At 39.1% G+C, this 19,313-nt stretch overlaps 1 protein-coding gene across 18 annotated transcripts in view; it reads right to left on the bottom strand.

Annotated features, from left to right (window-relative positions):
• MPHOSPH9 (M-phase phosphoprotein 9) overlaps window positions 1-19,313 on the bottom strand; it is a 71,634-nt gene that overhangs the window by 21,960 nt on the left and 30,361 nt on the right. For 17 of the 18 annotated variants that reach the window (XM_038574836.1, XM_038574842.1, XM_038574841.1 and 14 more), the window contains 4 exons: window positions 15,314-15,401; window positions 12,973-13,188; window positions 1,335-1,382; window positions 130-194 (listed from right to left, as the gene is read on the bottom strand). In XM_038574836.1, the coding sequence (XP_038430764.1) occupies window positions 130-194; window positions 1,335-1,382; window positions 12,973-13,188; window positions 15,314-15,401 (417 nt within the window). The remainder of the gene's footprint in view (window positions 1-129; window positions 195-1,334; window positions 1,383-12,972; window positions 13,189-15,313; window positions 15,402-19,313) is intronic. The other variant, XM_038574840.1, reaches the window with a different exon arrangement.

Genomic DNA, 19,313 nt, shown 5'->3' with positions numbered 1-19,313 from the left:
ATAAAATATGATCTCTAAGTGCCTAAAAATCCTCAAGAAAAATTTTCTGTTCATTGCGTTCAGTATGGACACATACTTAAATGCTAAAAGGAGGCGTAATTACCTTATTAGTAAGATAATACATTTTACCTTTTCAAGTCAGAAATCTGAGTATGTGCATCAAGCAATTTGTTCTCAGTTGTATTTAATGTATCCTATGAAAATAAAGGAAAAACCTTAATAACTGAAATATTCAGGATGTATTCTTTTAAAATACACAATATGAAACAAATCAAAGGCCACACCAGGGGCAGCCCCCATGAATTAGTGGTTTAGCACCGCCTTCAGCCCAGGGCGTGATCCTGGGGACCTGGGATCAAGTCCCATGTCAGGCTCCCCGCATGGAGCCTGCTTCTCCCTCTGCCTGTGTCTCTGCCCACCCCACTGTGTCTCTAATAAATAAATAAAATCTTAAAAAAAAGAAAAAAGGCCACACCAGAGAGCTACACAGAAAATTATGCAGATACTCAGCAAATATAGCATTAACCACGGGAGAGAGTACATAATTCAAGGGGAAAGAATGAGAGCAAAACACTGATTTATACAAACAGCCATACATACATCCTTGTCAAATAGGTACAGCCTATTGTGCCTTGCTCGATTACAAGCAATCCAGTGTTAAAACGGACATGTTTTAGCCACAACTTGCCTAAAACTTTAGTAAATGGCAAAACAGATACCTGGCCAGTGAGATGTGAGATGTGCTGATTGACTCCTGAGACCCCAGCATACACACATGCCCACCCACTTGCCCAGCTGTGCAGGCCTGTATGCTGTGAACAACCACAACCTTGAATTTTTTTTTTTTAACACGACCTTGAATTTTATACAACAGAAATACTTTGGACACCACCTACAGCATTACTGTGGGGTTTCACTGAATTCAAATATGTAGTTCCCAAACTTTCATTAAAAAAATCACACATAATCAATAAACTCAACCCCACAAAAAGCAAATGCTTAAAAAAAACTTTATAAAAAAAACTTTATATTTAAATATTATTTAGTAATTTTTTGCATCAGTATCATACCTTATACTCTTCCAAAAATTTCATCTCAACTCATCTCAAATAGCCATTCAATATTTGTTAACACATCCAAAAATTTAAGACTTAAGTGGGCAAATGTTTGAAAAGAAAAATACTGATAGAGAAGTGAGTGATCTAACTCAAGCAGCTGGATGGGGATGGAGGATCAGAAGAACAGAGGGGTATAAATAGCACAGGTCAGCCCTCTTCATTTCCAACCCAGTGTTTCTGCCCCTCCATGAAGCTCAGAACATGAATCATTATTACCTTTACTCTTTCATGTTCTTTTCCAAGGGATTCATATTCTCCTAAGAGCTATAAGGAAAAACAAAGAAATGTACCACAAAATTAAACATTATAATGTCAACTCAGAGACCGTCTATAAAATAGCTGCCTGTACTCTTCAAAAATTCTAAGGTCTTGAAATAGGTTAACACTGTTCCAGATTGAAGGCGACTAAAGAGGTAAAAAGAATGTAAGCCATGAATGTAAGGCATGACCTTAGGTTGGATCCTGGACTGGAAAAAAAGTGCTATAAAATTATAATTTGGATGTGAATTGCATATTTGATTTCTTTATTTGATTTGTTCTGTGACTATACATGGAAGACCCTTGCTTAGGAAATACATACCAAAAGATAGGGGTAAAGGGGCATAACATCTACAACTTACTCTCAAATGCTTCAAGAAAAAAAAAACACACGTGTGAACATACATATATGGGAGGTGACAAAGCAAATATGGCAAAATGTTAACAACTGTGATCCTAGGTAGAAGGAATAGGATCGTTCTTGCAGGTTTTCTCTCAGTTTGAATTTGTTTCAAAATAAAGACAAAAACTATTATCAATTAAGACCTTTTGGGCAGCCCCAGTGGTACAGAGTTTAATGCCGCCTGCAGCCCAGGGCGTGATCCTGGAGACCCTAGATCGAGTCCCACGTCAGGCTCTCTGCTTGGAGCCTGCTTCTCCCTCTGCCTGTGTCTCTGCCTCTTTCTCTCTCTCTCTATGAATAAATAAAATCTTAAAAAAAAAAAAAAACCCTTTAAGTAAGCAGTATTTTAAAAGATTAAAGTTTACATTCTTTCTTGTATACTTCTTTTTGATAAATTAGTTCCACAGAGTAAAGGCACAATTCTAATATAATTAGGTAATTTATTTTAAAATACAAAAAAAATAAAAAAATAAAAAATAAAATACATATATGTGAGACTTCTTATTAAAGATTTAAGGGATCCCTGGGTGGCGCAGCGGTTTGGCGCCTGCCTTTGGCCCAGGGCGCGATACTGGAGACCCGGGATCGAATCCCACGTCGGGCTCCCGGTGCATGGAGCCTGCTTCTCCCTCTGCCTGTGTCTCTGCCTCTCTCTCTCTCTCTCTGTGTGTGACTATCATTAAATAAATAAAAATTTAAAAAAAAAATAAAGATTTAAGACAGATTCAGGGCAGCCCGGTGGCTCAGGGGTTTAGCACTTGTCTTTGGCCCAGGGCCTGATCCTGGAGACCTGGGATCGAGTCTCGTGTCGGGCTCCCTGCATGGAGCCTGCTTCTCCCTCTGCCTGTGTGTCTTTGCCTCTCTCTCTCTCTCTCTCTCTCTCTCTGTCTCTCTCATGAATAAATAAATAAAATCTTTAAAAAAAAAAAAAAAGACAGATTCAAAGAATTTTCTTTTTATCCCAAGATCCCACTAAATTAACAATGAGGCAGAGATAAATCAAGAGGTAAGCACAACAGAGATCTCAATAAAGATATAACAAGGCAGAGGAGGCTATAAGCTTCAGTGCCTACATCAGGCCTGAATACAGGATGCTAATGGTAAGCAGGCTGGTATCTTCGTAACCCTGAGAGGCTCAGCACTTGAATCTTAGGTCCAGTAGTAAATAGATAGGGTAGAAGGACAGGCTGACCAAAGGGAGCTGGTTAAAGGTCCTTAAGTTGAGTGGTTAGAGCCCGGACAGCAGTGGGCTGCCCAGCCAGGCAACAGGACACTGGGAATGTGAATGAGAGACAAATGCAACTCTGGAAACCCACGTATAACAGGTGAGGGAAGCAAATGGATAAGGAACGATAACTAAGGAAAGTTCAAAAATAAATAAATAAAATTGGCTCCCTATCCCCAGCCACCAGAGCTTGACTGTAAAGTCCCAAAGGAGAGACTGGAAGACTCTTCCTTGGGAAAACCAAACAATCCAAGAAAAAAAACAAAAACAAAAACCTCTACATAACCACATCTGGAGGTTCCCTAGCCAAACAGCTGGTCCGTCACTCTACAATCGCTTTTAAGTAAAGGCTACCAGAAAATAGGTCCCATTTGTACACGCAGGCTCTCCAAATGGCTTTTGACTGCCTGCCACTTAAATGTGAGTCTATAGGAAAAGAACCAACGTTAAAAAAAAAAGCAAACATACTCAATATGAACCTGACTTCAAGCTGAAAGGTTAACTCAGAAGAAATAAGAAGAAGAAATAATAAATCAAAACTAAAGAGAGTATTAAAAGAAAGCTCTTATTCTCAGAGAAATTAGTGATATATTCATAAAACAAAACCAGAAAGCAATGAAAACCTAGCAATTAGAGAGCAAGGAACAGCTATTAGAATAACTAAAAATGAGACAGAAAATAAATATAATACTAAAACAAGTAGATAGAAAACAAAGAAGCCATGATGGAAACTAAACCATACGTAAGTCTTTGAAAATCAACCCATGCAACAACATCTACTGATGAAAGTTCCAAAGAAAGAACAGAAAAGGCAGGAAGGAAATCAGCAGAAAAATAACATTAGCAAGTCTGTAGAACCAAAGGACACTGGTTTCCAGATTGGAAGAATCTACACCTCCAACAATGAATGAAAAAAAGACCTATATCAAGGCACATTGTTGGGGATCCCTGGGTGGCTCAGCAGTTTAGCGCCTGCCCAAATTTGGCCCAGGGCATGATCCTGGAGTCCCGGGATCGAGTCCTGCGTAGGGCTCATGGCATGGAGCCTGCTTCTCCCTCCTCCTGTGTCTCTGCCTCTCTCTCTCTCTAGGTCTATCATAAATAAATAAATAATAAATAAATAAATCTTTTATTTAAAAAAAGGCACATTGTTAGGGAATTTAAGGACACCATGGATTAAAAAAAAAAAAAAAAAAAAAAAGCTAAAACTTCCAGAAGGAGCTTTGAACTCATTCTTAAGGAACAAGAAACGCATTTACTAAATGCAATGTGCGATTCTTGTAGTCTGAATTAAAAAGCAAAAACCAAAACATCTACAACGGACATTATCTAGACAACTAGAGTAATCTGAATATAGACTGTATATTAGATACTAGTATACATCAGTATTAAATTTAAATTGTGGGAACGATGTTGAGATTATGTAGGATAAGGTCCTTATTCTCAGGAGACACCTACTGAAGTATTGAGGAGTAAAATCTCACAGTATCTATAATTTACTCCCAAATTGTTCAGCCAAAGGAAAAAATTTATATGTTGTGAAAACCTAAAGCAAATGTGGTAAAATATTCACAACTGGTGAACTAGACAAGGAATATACAGAAGTTTTCATCATACCATTTGTACAATTTTTCTGTAGGCTTGAAGCTTTCAAAATAAGAAAAATGGGGGAAAAGAAGAAAAAAGTCACAGGACTGGGACAAGGAGAGAAAGGGAGAATCATCAGGCATATTCTCATAGCAACATAAAAGAATGGAACAAAATCCTTAAAATCTTTAAAAATCTGTTGGGAAGAAAATATACCCCAGAATTCTATACTCTTAGTCAAATGATGTGTGAAAGACCTAAACCTTCATTCATGAGAATTATGGATAATGTTAAAAAATCAAGATATAGGAGTACTTGGCTGGCTCAGCTGGAAGAGCATGTGACAAGGTACCCCTGCTTTGTTTTAAGTAATCTCTTCCTCCAAAGTGGGGCTTGAACTTACAACCCTGATATCAAGAATCACATTCTCCACCAATTAAGTCAGCCAGGCACTCCAAAAGCAGAGTAGCTGTTTGTTTGTTTTTTTAAATAAAATGTGATAAGCCAACAGTAATATTTACATGAAATAAAACAGGGTGAAAAATTGGCAAAAATAATTTTTAAGAGACAAAAAAAGTTAAGGAAGCACTATATCAAAAATCAAAACTCATTATAAAATGTTAGTAATTAAGATGATAAATTCAGGGACAAATAAACAAACCAATGAAACAGACAAGGGAGCCCCGAAACAGACTCACCTAGGAAAGATATATAACAAAAGTGGCATTAAAAGTCGGTATTGGGAAGGGGCACCTGGGTAGCTCGGTTGGTTAGGCATCTGCCTTTGGCTCAGGTCATGATCCTGGGGTCCTGGGATCAAGCCCTGCATCAGGCTCTCTGCTCAGTGCAGAGCCTGCTTCTCTCCCTATTCCCCTTGATCATCCTCTCTCTCTCTCTCTCTCTCTCTCTCTCTCTCAATCTTTCTCTCTCTCTCCCCCTCTCTCAAATAAATAAATAAAACCTTAAAAAAAAAAAAGTCAGTAGGGAAAGAGATACTCTATTAAAAAAAGGTGCTGTCAGGGGCACCTAGCTGGCTCAGTTGGTGGAGTATATGGTTCTCGACGATGGGGTTATGAGTTCAGGTCCAACACCGGGTATAGAGATTGCTTAAATAAATGAGCTTTAAAAAAAAACTGATGCTAAAACAACAACAACAACAACAACAACAACCTGATGCTATGATAATTGGCTAAGCATTTGAAAAAACAATCAAGTTCAGTATCTATCTCACACCACATATAAGAGGCAATCTGTGGTCGTAAGACCTAATTGTATAAAGCAAGGCTATATAATTTTAGAAGGCAATATGTAAGAGATTAATTTTCTGATTCTTGAGTAGGAAAAGATTTTGTAAAACAAGACATAAAAGAGGGCAGCCCGGGTGGCTTGGCGGTTTAGCGCTGCCTCTGTGTCTCTCATGAATAAATAAATAAAACCTTTAAAAAAAAACAAACAAGACTATATTTTGGACATTAAAATACGAAACTTGTACCCTATAAAAGATAACACCAGATGAAATGCAAATCAAGCAAAGAGAAGTGAACTGCAATACATATTAACCACTTCACATCAATCAGACAGCAAAAATTAAGAGGTCTGGTCTGACAATACCAAGCATTGGAAATAATTTAGAAAACAAGAATTCTCATACATTACTGGTGGGAAAATGAACTGGCACAACCATTTCAGAGAGCAATTTAGCAATACCTAATGAAGATGACAGTGCTCATATTCTGTGTCCCAGCCACTGCACTCATAGGAACACAGGCTCATGTGACAGACTAAATCCCAAAATGGGAGCAGCAATTTGTGCTCACATAGGGTCTTCCAGAATCTTGCCACACTCCCATCAAGAGGTGGTATCTCAAAAAAAAAAAAAAAAAAAAAAAAAAGAAGTGATATCTCTTTTTTCTTCCCTTAAACCTGGGCAGTCTTTGAGATTATGTAACAAATGTAATATGACAGAAATGACGCTGAATGATTTCCAGGGTTGGGTCAAAAAAAGGCAGTATAGCTGTCAGAACACTTTCAGGACACTGATCCATGGCATTCAGGCATCATGCCTCAAAGAAGCCAAACTAACCCAAATGGAGAAGGAATGCAGCCTTAGTCGATAGCCACCATCAACAACCAGCCCCCAGCCTTTGATTTTCTAGCCGAGGTCCTAAATGTTGCATAGCAGAGACAAGCTGTCCTGCTGTGTCCAGTCTAAGTTCTGAGACTAATGAGTCCATAAGCAGAATATGTCCAGTTTTGGGGTCATCTGTGTTGAGACTCTGGTAACTAGAACAATATCCTAGAGGTACCTGCACAGGTCTGTGTAAGGAGACCTGTTTAGGAATGTTCATGGCACTGTTGCTCTTAATGGCAATAAAAAGAAACTGGCAACAGGAAAATAGATAATTGGGGAAGATTCACAGAGTGGAGTACTACACAAGGATGAGAACAAATGAAATTGTGCTAATGTATCTGCTTGAATAAATCTTACCAATGAAAAAAGTTGTAGAATAGTAAATTCAGTGTGACAGCATTTATAAAAAGCTCCACAACATGTCAAACAAGGGAACACCTGGGTGGCTCAGTGGTTGAATGTCTGCCTTTTGGCTCATGTCGTGATCCCAGGGTCCTGGGATTGGAGCCTGCCTCTCCTTATGTCTGCCTCTCTCTGTGTCTCTCATGAATAAATAAGATCTTAAAAAAAAATGCCAAACAACACTGATTAAGCATACATACACATGTAATGGTATAAAAACACAGCCATGGGAAGACATTCACACTGTTCAGATTAGTCACTCCCTGGAAGGCAGGGATGATCAGAAATGGGGCATTGGGGAGGCAGTTGAATAGAAACTGCATATATCAACATGGTAAATCTTAGAAACAATGCTGCGAAGAAACAGGTTGCAGGAGGGGCAGCTGGCCAGCTCACTGGTAGAGCCTAAAACTCTTGATCTTGCAGTCATGAGTTTAATGCCCATGTTGGACATGAACCTACTTAAGAAAAAAAAAACAAGTTGCAGGAAAATAGTGGTGCAATACAATTCATATATAATTTAAGGACACATCAAATGTTACTATGTATTGTTTTCAGCCACATGCATGTGGAGCAAAAGTAGAAATGCATGGAGAAAACCAAGAGTATATTCAGCATAGCAGGTAGGAGAGAAAGGAATAGTAGGGGATATTTCAAGTGCTTTTACACACGGTGGCATGTGTTTGTTCTGTATATTACTCTGTATACTTTTCCCTATGCTTAAAATATTTGATACGATAAAAGCAAAGGAAGAAAGTGTTATAAGTGGCAACATTAATGGCAACATTAATATAATTTCAGCTCAAGGGATCCCTGGGTGGCGCAGCGGTTTGGCGTCTGCCTTTGGCCCAGGGCGCGGTCCTGGAGACCCGGGATCGAGTCCCACATCGGGCTCCCGGTGCATGGAGCCTGCTTCTCCCTCTGCCTGTGTCTCTGCCTCTCTCTCTCTCTCTCTCTCTCTGTGACTATCATAAACAAATAAAAATTAAAAAATAATAATAATAATAATAATTTCAGCTCAAAACAGCATTACAGGGACATCTGGGCGGCTCAGTGGTTAAGCATCTGCCTTTGTCTTAGGATGTGATTCCAGGGTCCCAGGATTGAATCCTGCATCAGGCTCCCCAGAGGAAGCCTGCTTCTCCCTCTGCCTATGTCTCTGCCTATCTCTCTGTCTCTCTCATGAATAAATACATAAAATCTTAAGATCCAAACAATGGTATCCCAGTGGCAATGAACATACCCAGTGCTAGATCTTCATTTCTAAATATCATTTTCCACTTAAAGGAACCAGGGCTCCTTGGAAAAAATGACTAATTTAGGGCTGGGATTGGTAAAGTACAAGATGAGCCTGGAATACCTTGCTACAGAATGTTTAAAGAATGACAAGAACATGTCCAAAGGATACAGGAGTCACCTGGCATGGCCAAAACTAGGACAATGCAAGCATCGAAATAATAATGGCAGCAAAAAGAACTTTAACTCACTGAACAAAATAAGAATTCATGAGTCCACACTGATATAAATAAACAGAGCAGAGAACTCCTCCTTTCCTTAATATGTAGAAGGAGTAATAGAAGAACCACCATTTGGCAACCACAACAGTAATCCCTTGTTTCAGGAAAGACTCTTCAGTGGATGGTACAGCTAGTGGGTAAAAGTTGATGAGAAGAAGGTGATTTACAAAGTCCTGAAATATCCCCTAATACTTAATAATTCCAAATGGGGAGACAGAACTTTACAGTGGAGAAACTTGGCAGACACTACCTTAGCCAAGAGATCAGAGTCAATATCACAAAGCTGGCGTGTGCCTCCTGATAAGAGGTGCTAAGAAGGCCTCAGCTTCTTTCTACAGTATTTCTGTGCATTCCAAGAATCTGAATCTGACTCTGCAAAACACAGACCCAAACTGAAGAATGCTCTACAACAGCGCTGTCCAACAGAACTTTCTGCAATGCCGGAAGTGTTCTCTATATCTGCACCGACCGAAGGGACAGCCACAGCCACATGGAACCACTGAAAGAATGATAAAGCACATATTGTTAAATGTTAAGACTTAGAATTGAGAGGCACCTATCTGGGTGGCTCAGTCAGTTAAGCATCTGACTTCGGCTCAGGTCATGACCTCAGGGTCCTAGGATCGAGCCCCAAGTGGCTCCCTGCTTAGCTGGGCATCTGCTTGTCCTTCTCCCTCTGCCCACTGGCCCCCCAACAAGAGTGTGTGTGTGTGTGTGTGAAATAAAATCTTAAAAAAAAAAAAGAATTAGACTCAGGATGAAAGGTATATGGAAAGTTCGTATTACTTTTTTTTTAAGATTTTATTTATTTATTCATCAGAGAGAGAGAGAGAGAGAGAGAGAAGCAGAGACACAAGCAGAGGGAGAAACAGGCTCCATGCCGGGAGCCCGACATGGGACTCGATCCCAGGTCTCCAGGATCACATCCTGGGCCGAAGGCGGCGCTAAACCGCTGAGCCACCAGGGCTGCCCTGTATTACTTTTTAAAAAAAATATTTTATTTATTCCTGAGAGACATAGAGAGAGAGGCAGAGACATAGGCAGAGGGAGAAGCAGGCTCCTCAAAGGGAGCCTGAGGGAGGACTCAATCCCAGGACGCTGGGATCACGACCTGAGCCAAAGGCAGAGGCTCAACCACTGAGCCACCCAGGTGCCCTGATATGGAAAGTTTTTATACAATTATTGCAACTTTCTATAATTCTGATATTATGTCAAAGTAAAACATACAAAAAGTCTTAAAAATCAGGATCTCATCGTGTACTCACACACAAAAAGTATACTGTTAATATACAAGAACAGAGTAACCAAACCATATGAAGTTCCAATCAAATATGACATACTGAACAGTGTTTATATCCATTCTCTCCTGACAGGAAAAAAAAAAAAAAAAAAACAAACATCAGGCTTATTGATGATTTGCTGAAAATGGTACTTCACTTCTGTGGTTTTCCTCCTAATACCCATAACTACAGTCTAAGCATGAGAAAAACATCAGATAAATCCCAAGGACATCCAACAAAATCCCTAACCATCCTCCTCAAAACTGTCCGGGTCATCAAAAACAAGGAAAATTTGAGAACCTGTCATAGCCAAAAGAAGCCTAAAGAGACAGGATACCTAAATGTAATATGGGATCCTAGAACAGAAAAAATTAGGTAAAAGCAAAGGAAATCTTAAAAAGCTATAGAATTTACTTAATAATAATGTATCGATATTGGTTTATTAATTGTAGCAAACATACCATACTAATACAAGATGTTGACAAAGGAATTGTGCAGGTATGTGGGAACACTGCACTATGTTCTCAATTTTCCTGTAAATCTGAAACTGTTCTAAAAAATCTAATATATTTTTTATTTTTTTAAATAGATTTTATTTATTTATTTATGAGAGACACAGAGAGAGAGAGGCAGAGATACAGGCAGAGGGAGAAGCAGGCTCCATGTAGGGAGCCTGACGTGGGACTCGATCCTGGGTCTCCAGGATCAGGCCTGGCTGAAGGCAGCGCTAAACCACTGAGCCACCTGGGCTGCCCCTAATATATTATTTTAAAGTGTGACGGCGAACTATAAATGTTTTCAGATATGGAAGGCTTCAGAATTCATCTCCCACGTATTCTTTTTTTCAGGAGATATACTCTAGCAAAACAAAGAATTAAATCAAGAAAGAAGACACAAGATGCACACAAAACAAGAGATCCATGGGATGCCTAGGTGGCTCAATCTGATTGGTTGAGAGTCTGACTCTTTTTTTTTTTTTTTTTTAAGATTTATTTATTTGTTTATGATAGAGAGAGAGAGAGAAAGGCAGAGACACAGGCAGAGGGAGAAGCAGGCTCCATGCAGGGAGCCAGACGTGGGACTCAATCTCGGGACTCCAGGATCACGCCCTGGGCCAAAGGCAGGTGCTAAACCGCTGAGCCACCCAGGGATTCCTGAGAGTCTGACTCTTAATTTCGACCAAGGTCATGATCTTGGGGTATTCGGATCAAGCTCCTCATCTGGTTCTGTGCTTAGTGCAGAATCTGCCTGTCCCTCTCCTTTTGCTCTTCCCCCTGCTCTCTCTTAAATAAATAAAAATAAAAATAAAAAAAGAGACAGAGATCCAATACAGGAAACAAGATCATTCCCAGGATGATGGTGAAGTCAAGTCTTAGACATCTGTGTATCAGACCTCATAATGAAACAAAAGTATTTGGAGGTAGGAATAAGTGTTAAACATAGGATACTAGGCAGGTTTTATAAAAAAGGCAATTATTAATTCCAAGAAAAATAAAAGCTGTTAGAAAAAGGAAATGTAATCACTGTACACTGCAGCTTAGCTCTGAACGATATTTACAGACAATAATACTGAAATCTGATTTAACTGTAAATGATAATCCATCTCATTTCAAATCTAAGACATTACTGACTAGAAATCATGCCACTACTTTATTTACTATTACTACTAAAAGAGAAAAAAAGATGCTGCCAATTAAAATATGACACTATGGTGTAAAGTTATATACCAATTTCTCAGAGTTGTTAAAATGTAAAAGAACAGCTTCTCAGAATTAATATATTAATCACATTGAAAGGAGAGACAGAAGTGTTTGTTTTGGGAGCAAATGGTGTAAGAAAGCTAAACTGTGAACTTCCTTGCACAGAAGAAGTCAATATATGATATCTCAAATCAATGGAGAAAAAAAGAAACAGCAATATAAGTTTATTACACAGAAACATGAAGAAAAATGCTAGAAAAAACTGCTACAAGAGCTGACAGTAAGGGCTTCTAAAGTAGGAGACACCAAGGTAGGGGGGAGAAGACTGCTATTTTGTTTTGTTTTTCAAAGATTTATTTATTCATGAGAGACAGAGAGAGAGAGAGGCAGAGACATAGGCAGAAAGAGAAGCATGCTCCTTGCAGAGAGCCCAATGATGTGGGACTCGATCCCGGGACTCCAGGATCACGCCCTGGGCTGAAGGCAGATACTCAACTGCTCAGCCACCCAGGCATCCTAAGACTGTCATTCTTCATTTAAGATTTGACTATTTAAACCATTTACATGTATTATCTTCATGTAAATAAATGTAAAAAAATCAAAGCAATAACAACAAAAGTCAAAGCAACAATAAATTAAAGCTATCAGGAAAAAAATCCAACAGCTGAAATACTTTCAGATTTTTTTTTATGTACCATGACAAAGGATATTAAGAAAAACCTGAGGAGGGCAGCCCCGGTGGCGCAGTGCTTTGGCACCACCTGCAGCCTGGGGTGTGTGATCCTGGAGACCCGGGATCGAGTCCCACATCAGGCTCCCTGCATGGAGCCTGCTTCTCCCTCTGTCTGTGTCTCTGCCTCTCTCTCTGTGTCTATGAATGAATAAATAAAATATTTAAAAATAAAAAATAAATAAATAAACATCTCCTAATTATTTAAAAAAAAAAGAAAACCTGAGGGGGAAAAAATACAACTCAAATCCCAATGCAGTCTCAATGTTACATAAAATCCAAATTTTAAGTGACAGCAAAATTTTAAAAGTTCAATCAAACCTATTCTAAATCTGGTTCATTTTACCCATCCAGCCATACAGATGTTGATTTAAGATACCTCAAAAGTTGACCTGCTAGAGGCAGAAAGGTGTGGGAGTGACACCACAGCTCTGAAAGCGGACTTCCTGCTTCAAGGTAAGACTCAACTGACTCAATCAAGACAATATATATTTGTAGCTACAGCAAAGTTACATAAAACAAAAATAAAGTTGTAAAAAGTCATAATTGCCTGTAAGAGCATAACACCTAAAATTACTTTTAGCCTACGCTGTCATTAAGTTTCCATTATTTGTCACTTACATCTTGAAACATTTTGTTTTCTTGTTTTAGTCTCGCTTCTTTATCATCTGAGAGTTTGTAAGCATTCTCAAATGCTTCTTCTAAATCCTGCAGTCGAGATTTTAGTCGAATGATGGTATTGTCTTTTTCTTTATTACTTGTTCTCATTTCCTCAATCCGTTCCTGCAAAATTTTGGAAGCACTGCTGGCTGCATTGAAGCGTTCTTTGAAATCACTCTACAAAATAAAAACAAAGATAATAAATTGTTTTAATAATAAAACAGATGTTTTAGTAGCAGTTAACAAATTGTAGATATTAAACTGCAAAAGTAATCAAATAAAACCTACAAAAGGGAATCAACAAATTCAATATTTTGTTAAGTCTTGGCATGAAGACTAAAAAGGATTACTCTACTAAAATAACAGCTTCAGGGATGCTTGGCTGGCTCAGGCGGTAGGTATGTGACTCTTCATCTTGGGGTTTTAAGTTTGAGCCCCACATTGGCTTACTTAAAAATAAAATCTTTATAAAGTAAATAATTAGGGACGGCTGGGTGGCTCAGCGATTGAGGGTCTGCCTTTGGCCCAGGACATGATCCCGGAGTTCCCGAGATCAAGTCCCGCACTGGGCTCCTGCACAAAGCCTGCTTCTCCTCCCTCTGCCTCTCAAAACACAGCTGGAATCTGTTGCCCCACATTAATATTTAGGGAAGAATAAAGCATTTCTTACCCTGTTCTCTCGCTAGGAAAATAAAAGACAAAATTCAAAACACATCTGATATGTTAGCATTCATTCAATAATCATTTCTTGAATATCCACTAGGTGCCAGGCACTACAAACAAGACCCTGACTTCGAGAAGCTTTTGGTTTGGGGGACATAGACAACTAAAATTACATCAAAGAGAGACCAAGAGTGCACAGAATGTTAACTGGCATCTTCCATCAAAACGTTACTTATAAGGTTATATGTAGAAGAATAAAACTTGATAATACATAAAAAAACATTTTTTTTAAGTTTAAGCATTCCAGTTATACATCCAAGAAAATGAAAAACAGAAAAATCTGTATACAAATATTCATAGCATTATCATTCATAATGCCCAAAAAATGAAAACCCAAACTTCTATCATCCCTGATGAATGATAAATATGGTATACCCAGGGTACCGGAATGGCTTAGTCAGTTATGTGTCTTGTCTGCCTTCAGCTCAGAACATGATTTCGGGATCCTGGGATCAAGGCTTCATCAGGCTCCCTGCTCATCAAGGAATCTGTTTCTCCCTCTCCCATTCCCCCTGCTTGTGCTCTTTCTCAAATAAAATCTTAAAAATTAAATTTGGTCTATGCATAAAACGGAGTATTATACAGCCATAAAAATAATGAAATATCGATTCATGCCACAACATGTACAAAATTTGAAAAAAAATATGCTAGGAATGCCTGAGTGGCTCAGTGGTTGAGCGTCTGCCTTTGGCTCAGGGCATGATCTTGGAGTTCTGGGATCGAGTTCCGTATCAGGCTCCCTGCATGGAGCCTGCTTCTCCCTCTGCCTATGTCTCTGCCTCTCTCTGTGTCTCTCATGAATGAATAAATAAAATCTTTAAAAAAAAACAAAAAGAAAAAGTCATGCTAAGTGAAGGAAGCCAGACACACCAAAAGTCATTTATATGATTCCATTTACACCAATGTCCAGAATAGGCAAATCCAAAGAACAGAAAGTAGGGTAGTAGTTGCTAGGAGTTGGGGAGAGGGAGTTTTAAGAATTAGGAGGGAAAGGCTGATGGTTAAAGGGTTTAGGGCTTCTTTTTGAGTGAGAAAATATCTAAAACTGACTGTAGTGATGGTTGTACAAGTATGCAAATATATTAAAAACCACAGAATCATATACTTCCAAAGAGTGAGTTTTATAATATGTAAACTATATCACAATAAAAAAATATGAATTTTAAAGTGTAAAAGTTTATCAAATCATATGAAGCCAGTTTATATTTATTTTTTTTTAAGATTTTATTTATTTATTCATGAGAGACACACAGAGAGAGAGGCAGAGACACAGGCAGAGGGAGAAGCAGGCTCCCCGCAGGGAGCCTGATGTGGGACCTGATCCCAGGTCTCCAGGGTCATGCCCTGGGCTGAAGGCAGGCGCCAAACCGCTGAGCCATCCAGGGATCCCCGCCAGTTTATACTCAAAATAAAAACTTACTTAACAATGAGACAACCTAAAAAAAAAAACAAAAAACAGAAACAAAAAAAGACTCACATACCCAATGTTTTTATAAAACTATTAACTTGTCTCTAAAGTTCAGTTAACAAAAAGGCTTCAATTTTTAACATTAAACCACTAAACAACAGGAATACTTACAACTTCTATTTCCAGTAAGTTATTCTTATTTTCAAGTGTTCTCACACGACTAGTAGCTTCACTCAGAGCACTATCTAATTGGCCACATCTAAAAACCAAAAATTGAAATGAAAAAATTAGAAGATAAAATCCTTTCCCTTCAAAGAATTCTATAAATCTGATTCTTCAATATGTAGCATAAAACAAATTCTCCAATGTTAGTGAACACTCAGGATGTCATTTTAATAAATACATCCCAATAAACTTGATACTATTTTTTTTTATTTAAATTTTTATTTATTTATGATAGTCACACAGAGAGAGAGAGAGAGGGGCAGAGACACAGACAGAGGGAGAAGCAGGCTCCATGCCGGGAGCCCGACGTGGGATTCAATCCCAGGTCTTCAGGATCGCGCCCTGGGCCAAAGGCAGGCGCCAAACCGCTGCGCCACCCAGGGATCCCGATGATACTATTTTTCAGAAAAAAACAATATGAAAAGATCCCTAAGTGACAAAAGCAAAATATGAACAGACATTTGTACACCCATGTTCATAGCAGCAACATGCACACTAGCCAACAGATGGAAGCAACCCAAGTGTCCAGAAGGATAAATGGATAAACAAATTGTGGTCTATCAATCCAATGGAGTAGTATTCACTCCTAAAAAAGATGAAATTCTGGGGCACCTGGGTGGCTCAATTGGTTAAGCATCAGATTTTTTATTTAGGTTCAGGTCATGATCTCAGGTTGGAGAGATGAAGCCCCTTATCGGGCTCCATGCTGGGTGCATGGAACCTGCTTGAGATTCTCTCTCCTGCTCCCTCTTTAAAAAAAAAAAAAAAAAGGATGAAATTCTAACACCTGCTACAACATGGATGAACCTTGAGAGCAATATGCTAAGTGAAATAGGCAAGGCACAAAAGGACATGTATGATTCCACTTATATGAGGTCTACCACAAGTTCATATGAGGCATCAAATTCATAAACAGAAAGTAGGATGGTGGGAGACAGAGGCTGGGAGGCACCCAACTCTTCCTTTTGGCTCAGGTTGTGGTGTCAGGCTTGTGGGATTGAGCTCCACACTGGGCTCCATGCTTAAAACTCTCTCTCCCTCTGTCCCTCCCCCTTTCTCTATTTCTCTCTCAAATAAGTAAATAAATTTTTTTAAGAAGTTCTGGAGATGGATGGCGGCAATGGTTGTACAACAGCATGAATGTACTTAATGCCAGAGAACTGAACTGATCACTTAAAAATGGTTAACATGGGGAGTAGAGCCAATTAAGTGTCTGACTCTTGGATCTGGCTCAGGTCATGATCTCAGGGTTGTTGGATCGAGCCCCATGTGAGGCTCCACACTCATTGCAGAGTTTGCTTGGAATTCTCATGCTCTCTCCCTAAAAAATGAATAAAATCTTTAAAAAAAATGGTTAACATGGTATATTTTGTTCTTTATATTTTACATTAAAAATTAAATTTAGAGGGACACCTCGGTGGCTCAGTGGTTGAATGTCTACCTTTGGCTCGGGGCATGATCCAAGGTCCTGGGATTGAGTTCTGCATTGGGTTCCCTGTGGGGAGCCTGCTTCTCTTTCTGCCTATGTCTCTGCCTCTCTCTGTGTTTGTGTGTCTCTCATGAATAAATGAATAAAATCTTTTTTAAAAATTAAATTTAGGGGTGTCTGGGTGGCTCAGTGGGTTAAGCATCTACCTTCAGTTCAGGTCATGATCCCGGGGTCCTGGGATGAAGCCCCACATTAGGATCCTTGCTCTGAGGGGAGCCTGCTTCTCCCTCTCCCTCCCACTCCCTCTGCTTGTGCTCTCCACCCCTGCCCCATTAAATAAAATCTTAAAAAAAATAAACTTAAATTTAAAAATACAGAAGACTGCATAAACAGTCTTGATCTTTGTTATGAAAAAAACCTATATACACATCTGTGCATTATGTTTTCTAAGATATAAAAATAAAGTCTGGAATGTAAACAGAGGCTGGGTAGAGAAACTTTTCATATTAGATCCTTGTGTACTTTTCCAAACTAGCATGAATGTGTTATTCTTATAATTAAAGACCTTCTTCGTAAAGTTCATCATCACAGAGCCTCAAAATCACAAAATACACAAGAGAATTTAGTTATCATTCTGACTCAGTGTTAATGAATTGTGAATAAAAGCTAACATTTACTTGGTACTGATTATATGCCATGTGTTATGCACTTCACAATCCTCACAATCCTATGAGTTAAGACTATTATTACCATTTTACAGAGGAGAAAACAGAGAAGCTGAATTCCTCCAGGGTTGTAAGCAATCACATGGGGATTTGAAACCTGGCAGAGTAGCTCCAGAGTTCACTCTGGACCACTGTGCATTAATGCCATGCAGAAATCAAATACTAATATAACTTTTTTTTTTAAGATTTATTTATTTATTCATGAGAGACACAGAGAGAGAGGCAGAGACACAGGCAGAGGGAGAAGCGGGCTCCTTATAGGGAGCCTGATGCGGGACCGATCCCGGGACTCCAGGATTACACCCTGAGCCAAAGGCAGACAGATGCTCAACCGCTGAGCCACCCAGGCATCCCTGATATAACTGTTTTTGAAAGAAAGAGCACCAAAGAAAGAGTCAAGTGTAGTTATGTATATTAACTATATTTTTCTACTTTAACTACCACACTGATTGTAGTATGAGACTGTGTGACGTAACAATCTGGTATCACAGCTTGCCCATGATGTTGTGTCCATGGCCCCATTTACAGTACCAGGGGGATTCTCCCACTTGCAATTTTAAGTTTGAAAAAATCAGATGCATATGCTGACAACTTAAAATTGGTTTTTGTCTTAGATGACTCATTTCTCCAGTTCCAGATGACCGCAACTACTGCTCTGCATTTGCATGCTCTCCATACACTTACTTCTATGCTCTCCCTGCTGTCACCATTCTAACATGGCCACTTCTCCAAACCCTGACTTCCAGTCCAACACCCCTACACTGCCTCATCACTCTGTGGCTCTAGCAGCTTCTAGACAAAAAAGGTGCTTTACACAGCTATCATTCACTAGGCACCTTCTCTGGAAGCCTATTTTTAACCTAACGCAGTCTACTGATGGGCTTCTTTCATACTTCCGTTTTTCACAGGTAGTACCTATAGTCATCTTTGTCTTCTTAAAAACAAACAATGACAAAAAAACAAGAACCAACTTCCCTTAGCCTCCCATCTACTCTTTTCCTTTTATCCTAGAACACTTAACTCGGGCTTTTTTTTCTGGCTTTTTTCAAACTACTGTTTTCTACCACTGCACCCCCAGCCCCAGCCCCACCCCTACCTGCAGCGCCACTCCCAGCAGCACAATGGGAGCTGCAGTAACTCTCAGCAATAAGACTATAGGCTAACTACCACACCAACCACAAACTAGTATAAAGGCTAGTTTTCCTAGAATTTTACAAGTTAAACTATTAACTGGACCAAAAGATTTCAGTTCCCTCCTAATCTTTTTTTCAAGGGGCTTTGTCTTCTTTGCCTTTGAGAAAAATTCTTTGCTATTTCGACCTAAACAGTTTTCAATCTGTTTAAGTGTTATTTAAATGTAAAATATGTTGCAGGCATGCTGTTATTAATACCAGTCAGAGCATCAAATTTTGTTAATGATTCTCTCTCTAAAACAGGTATACAGCTATCCTTAACATAACTGTCCTCTGTGTCTCCATGTTGGTTTCTTTTTTGAACAGGGTAACTACTTCCACAGGTTCATGACTGTCTGGATTAAGTTATGTGCAATCTGAGTTTAAAAAAAGGTCAAGGGATCCCTGGGTGGCGCAGCGGTTTGGCGCCTGCCTTTGGCCCAGGGCGCGATCCTGGAGACCCGGGATCGAATCCCACGTCGGGCTCCCGGTGCATGGAGCCTGCTTCTCCCTCTGCCTGTGTCTCTGCGCCTCTCTCTCTCTCTCTCTGTGTAACTATCATAAATAAATAAAAATTTAAAAAAAAAAAATAAATAAATAAAAAAAATAAATAAATAAAA

The sequence above is a fragment of the Canis lupus genome, chromosome 26, assembly GCF_011100685.1.
Source record: "Canis lupus familiaris isolate Mischka breed German Shepherd chromosome 26, alternate assembly UU_Cfam_GSD_1.0, whole genome shotgun sequence".
Taxonomy (NCBI): Eukaryota; Metazoa; Chordata; class Mammalia; order Carnivora; family Canidae; genus Canis; species Canis lupus.
Note: the sequence above shows the minus strand (reverse complement) of the source record. Positions and strands in the feature narration are given on the sequence as shown.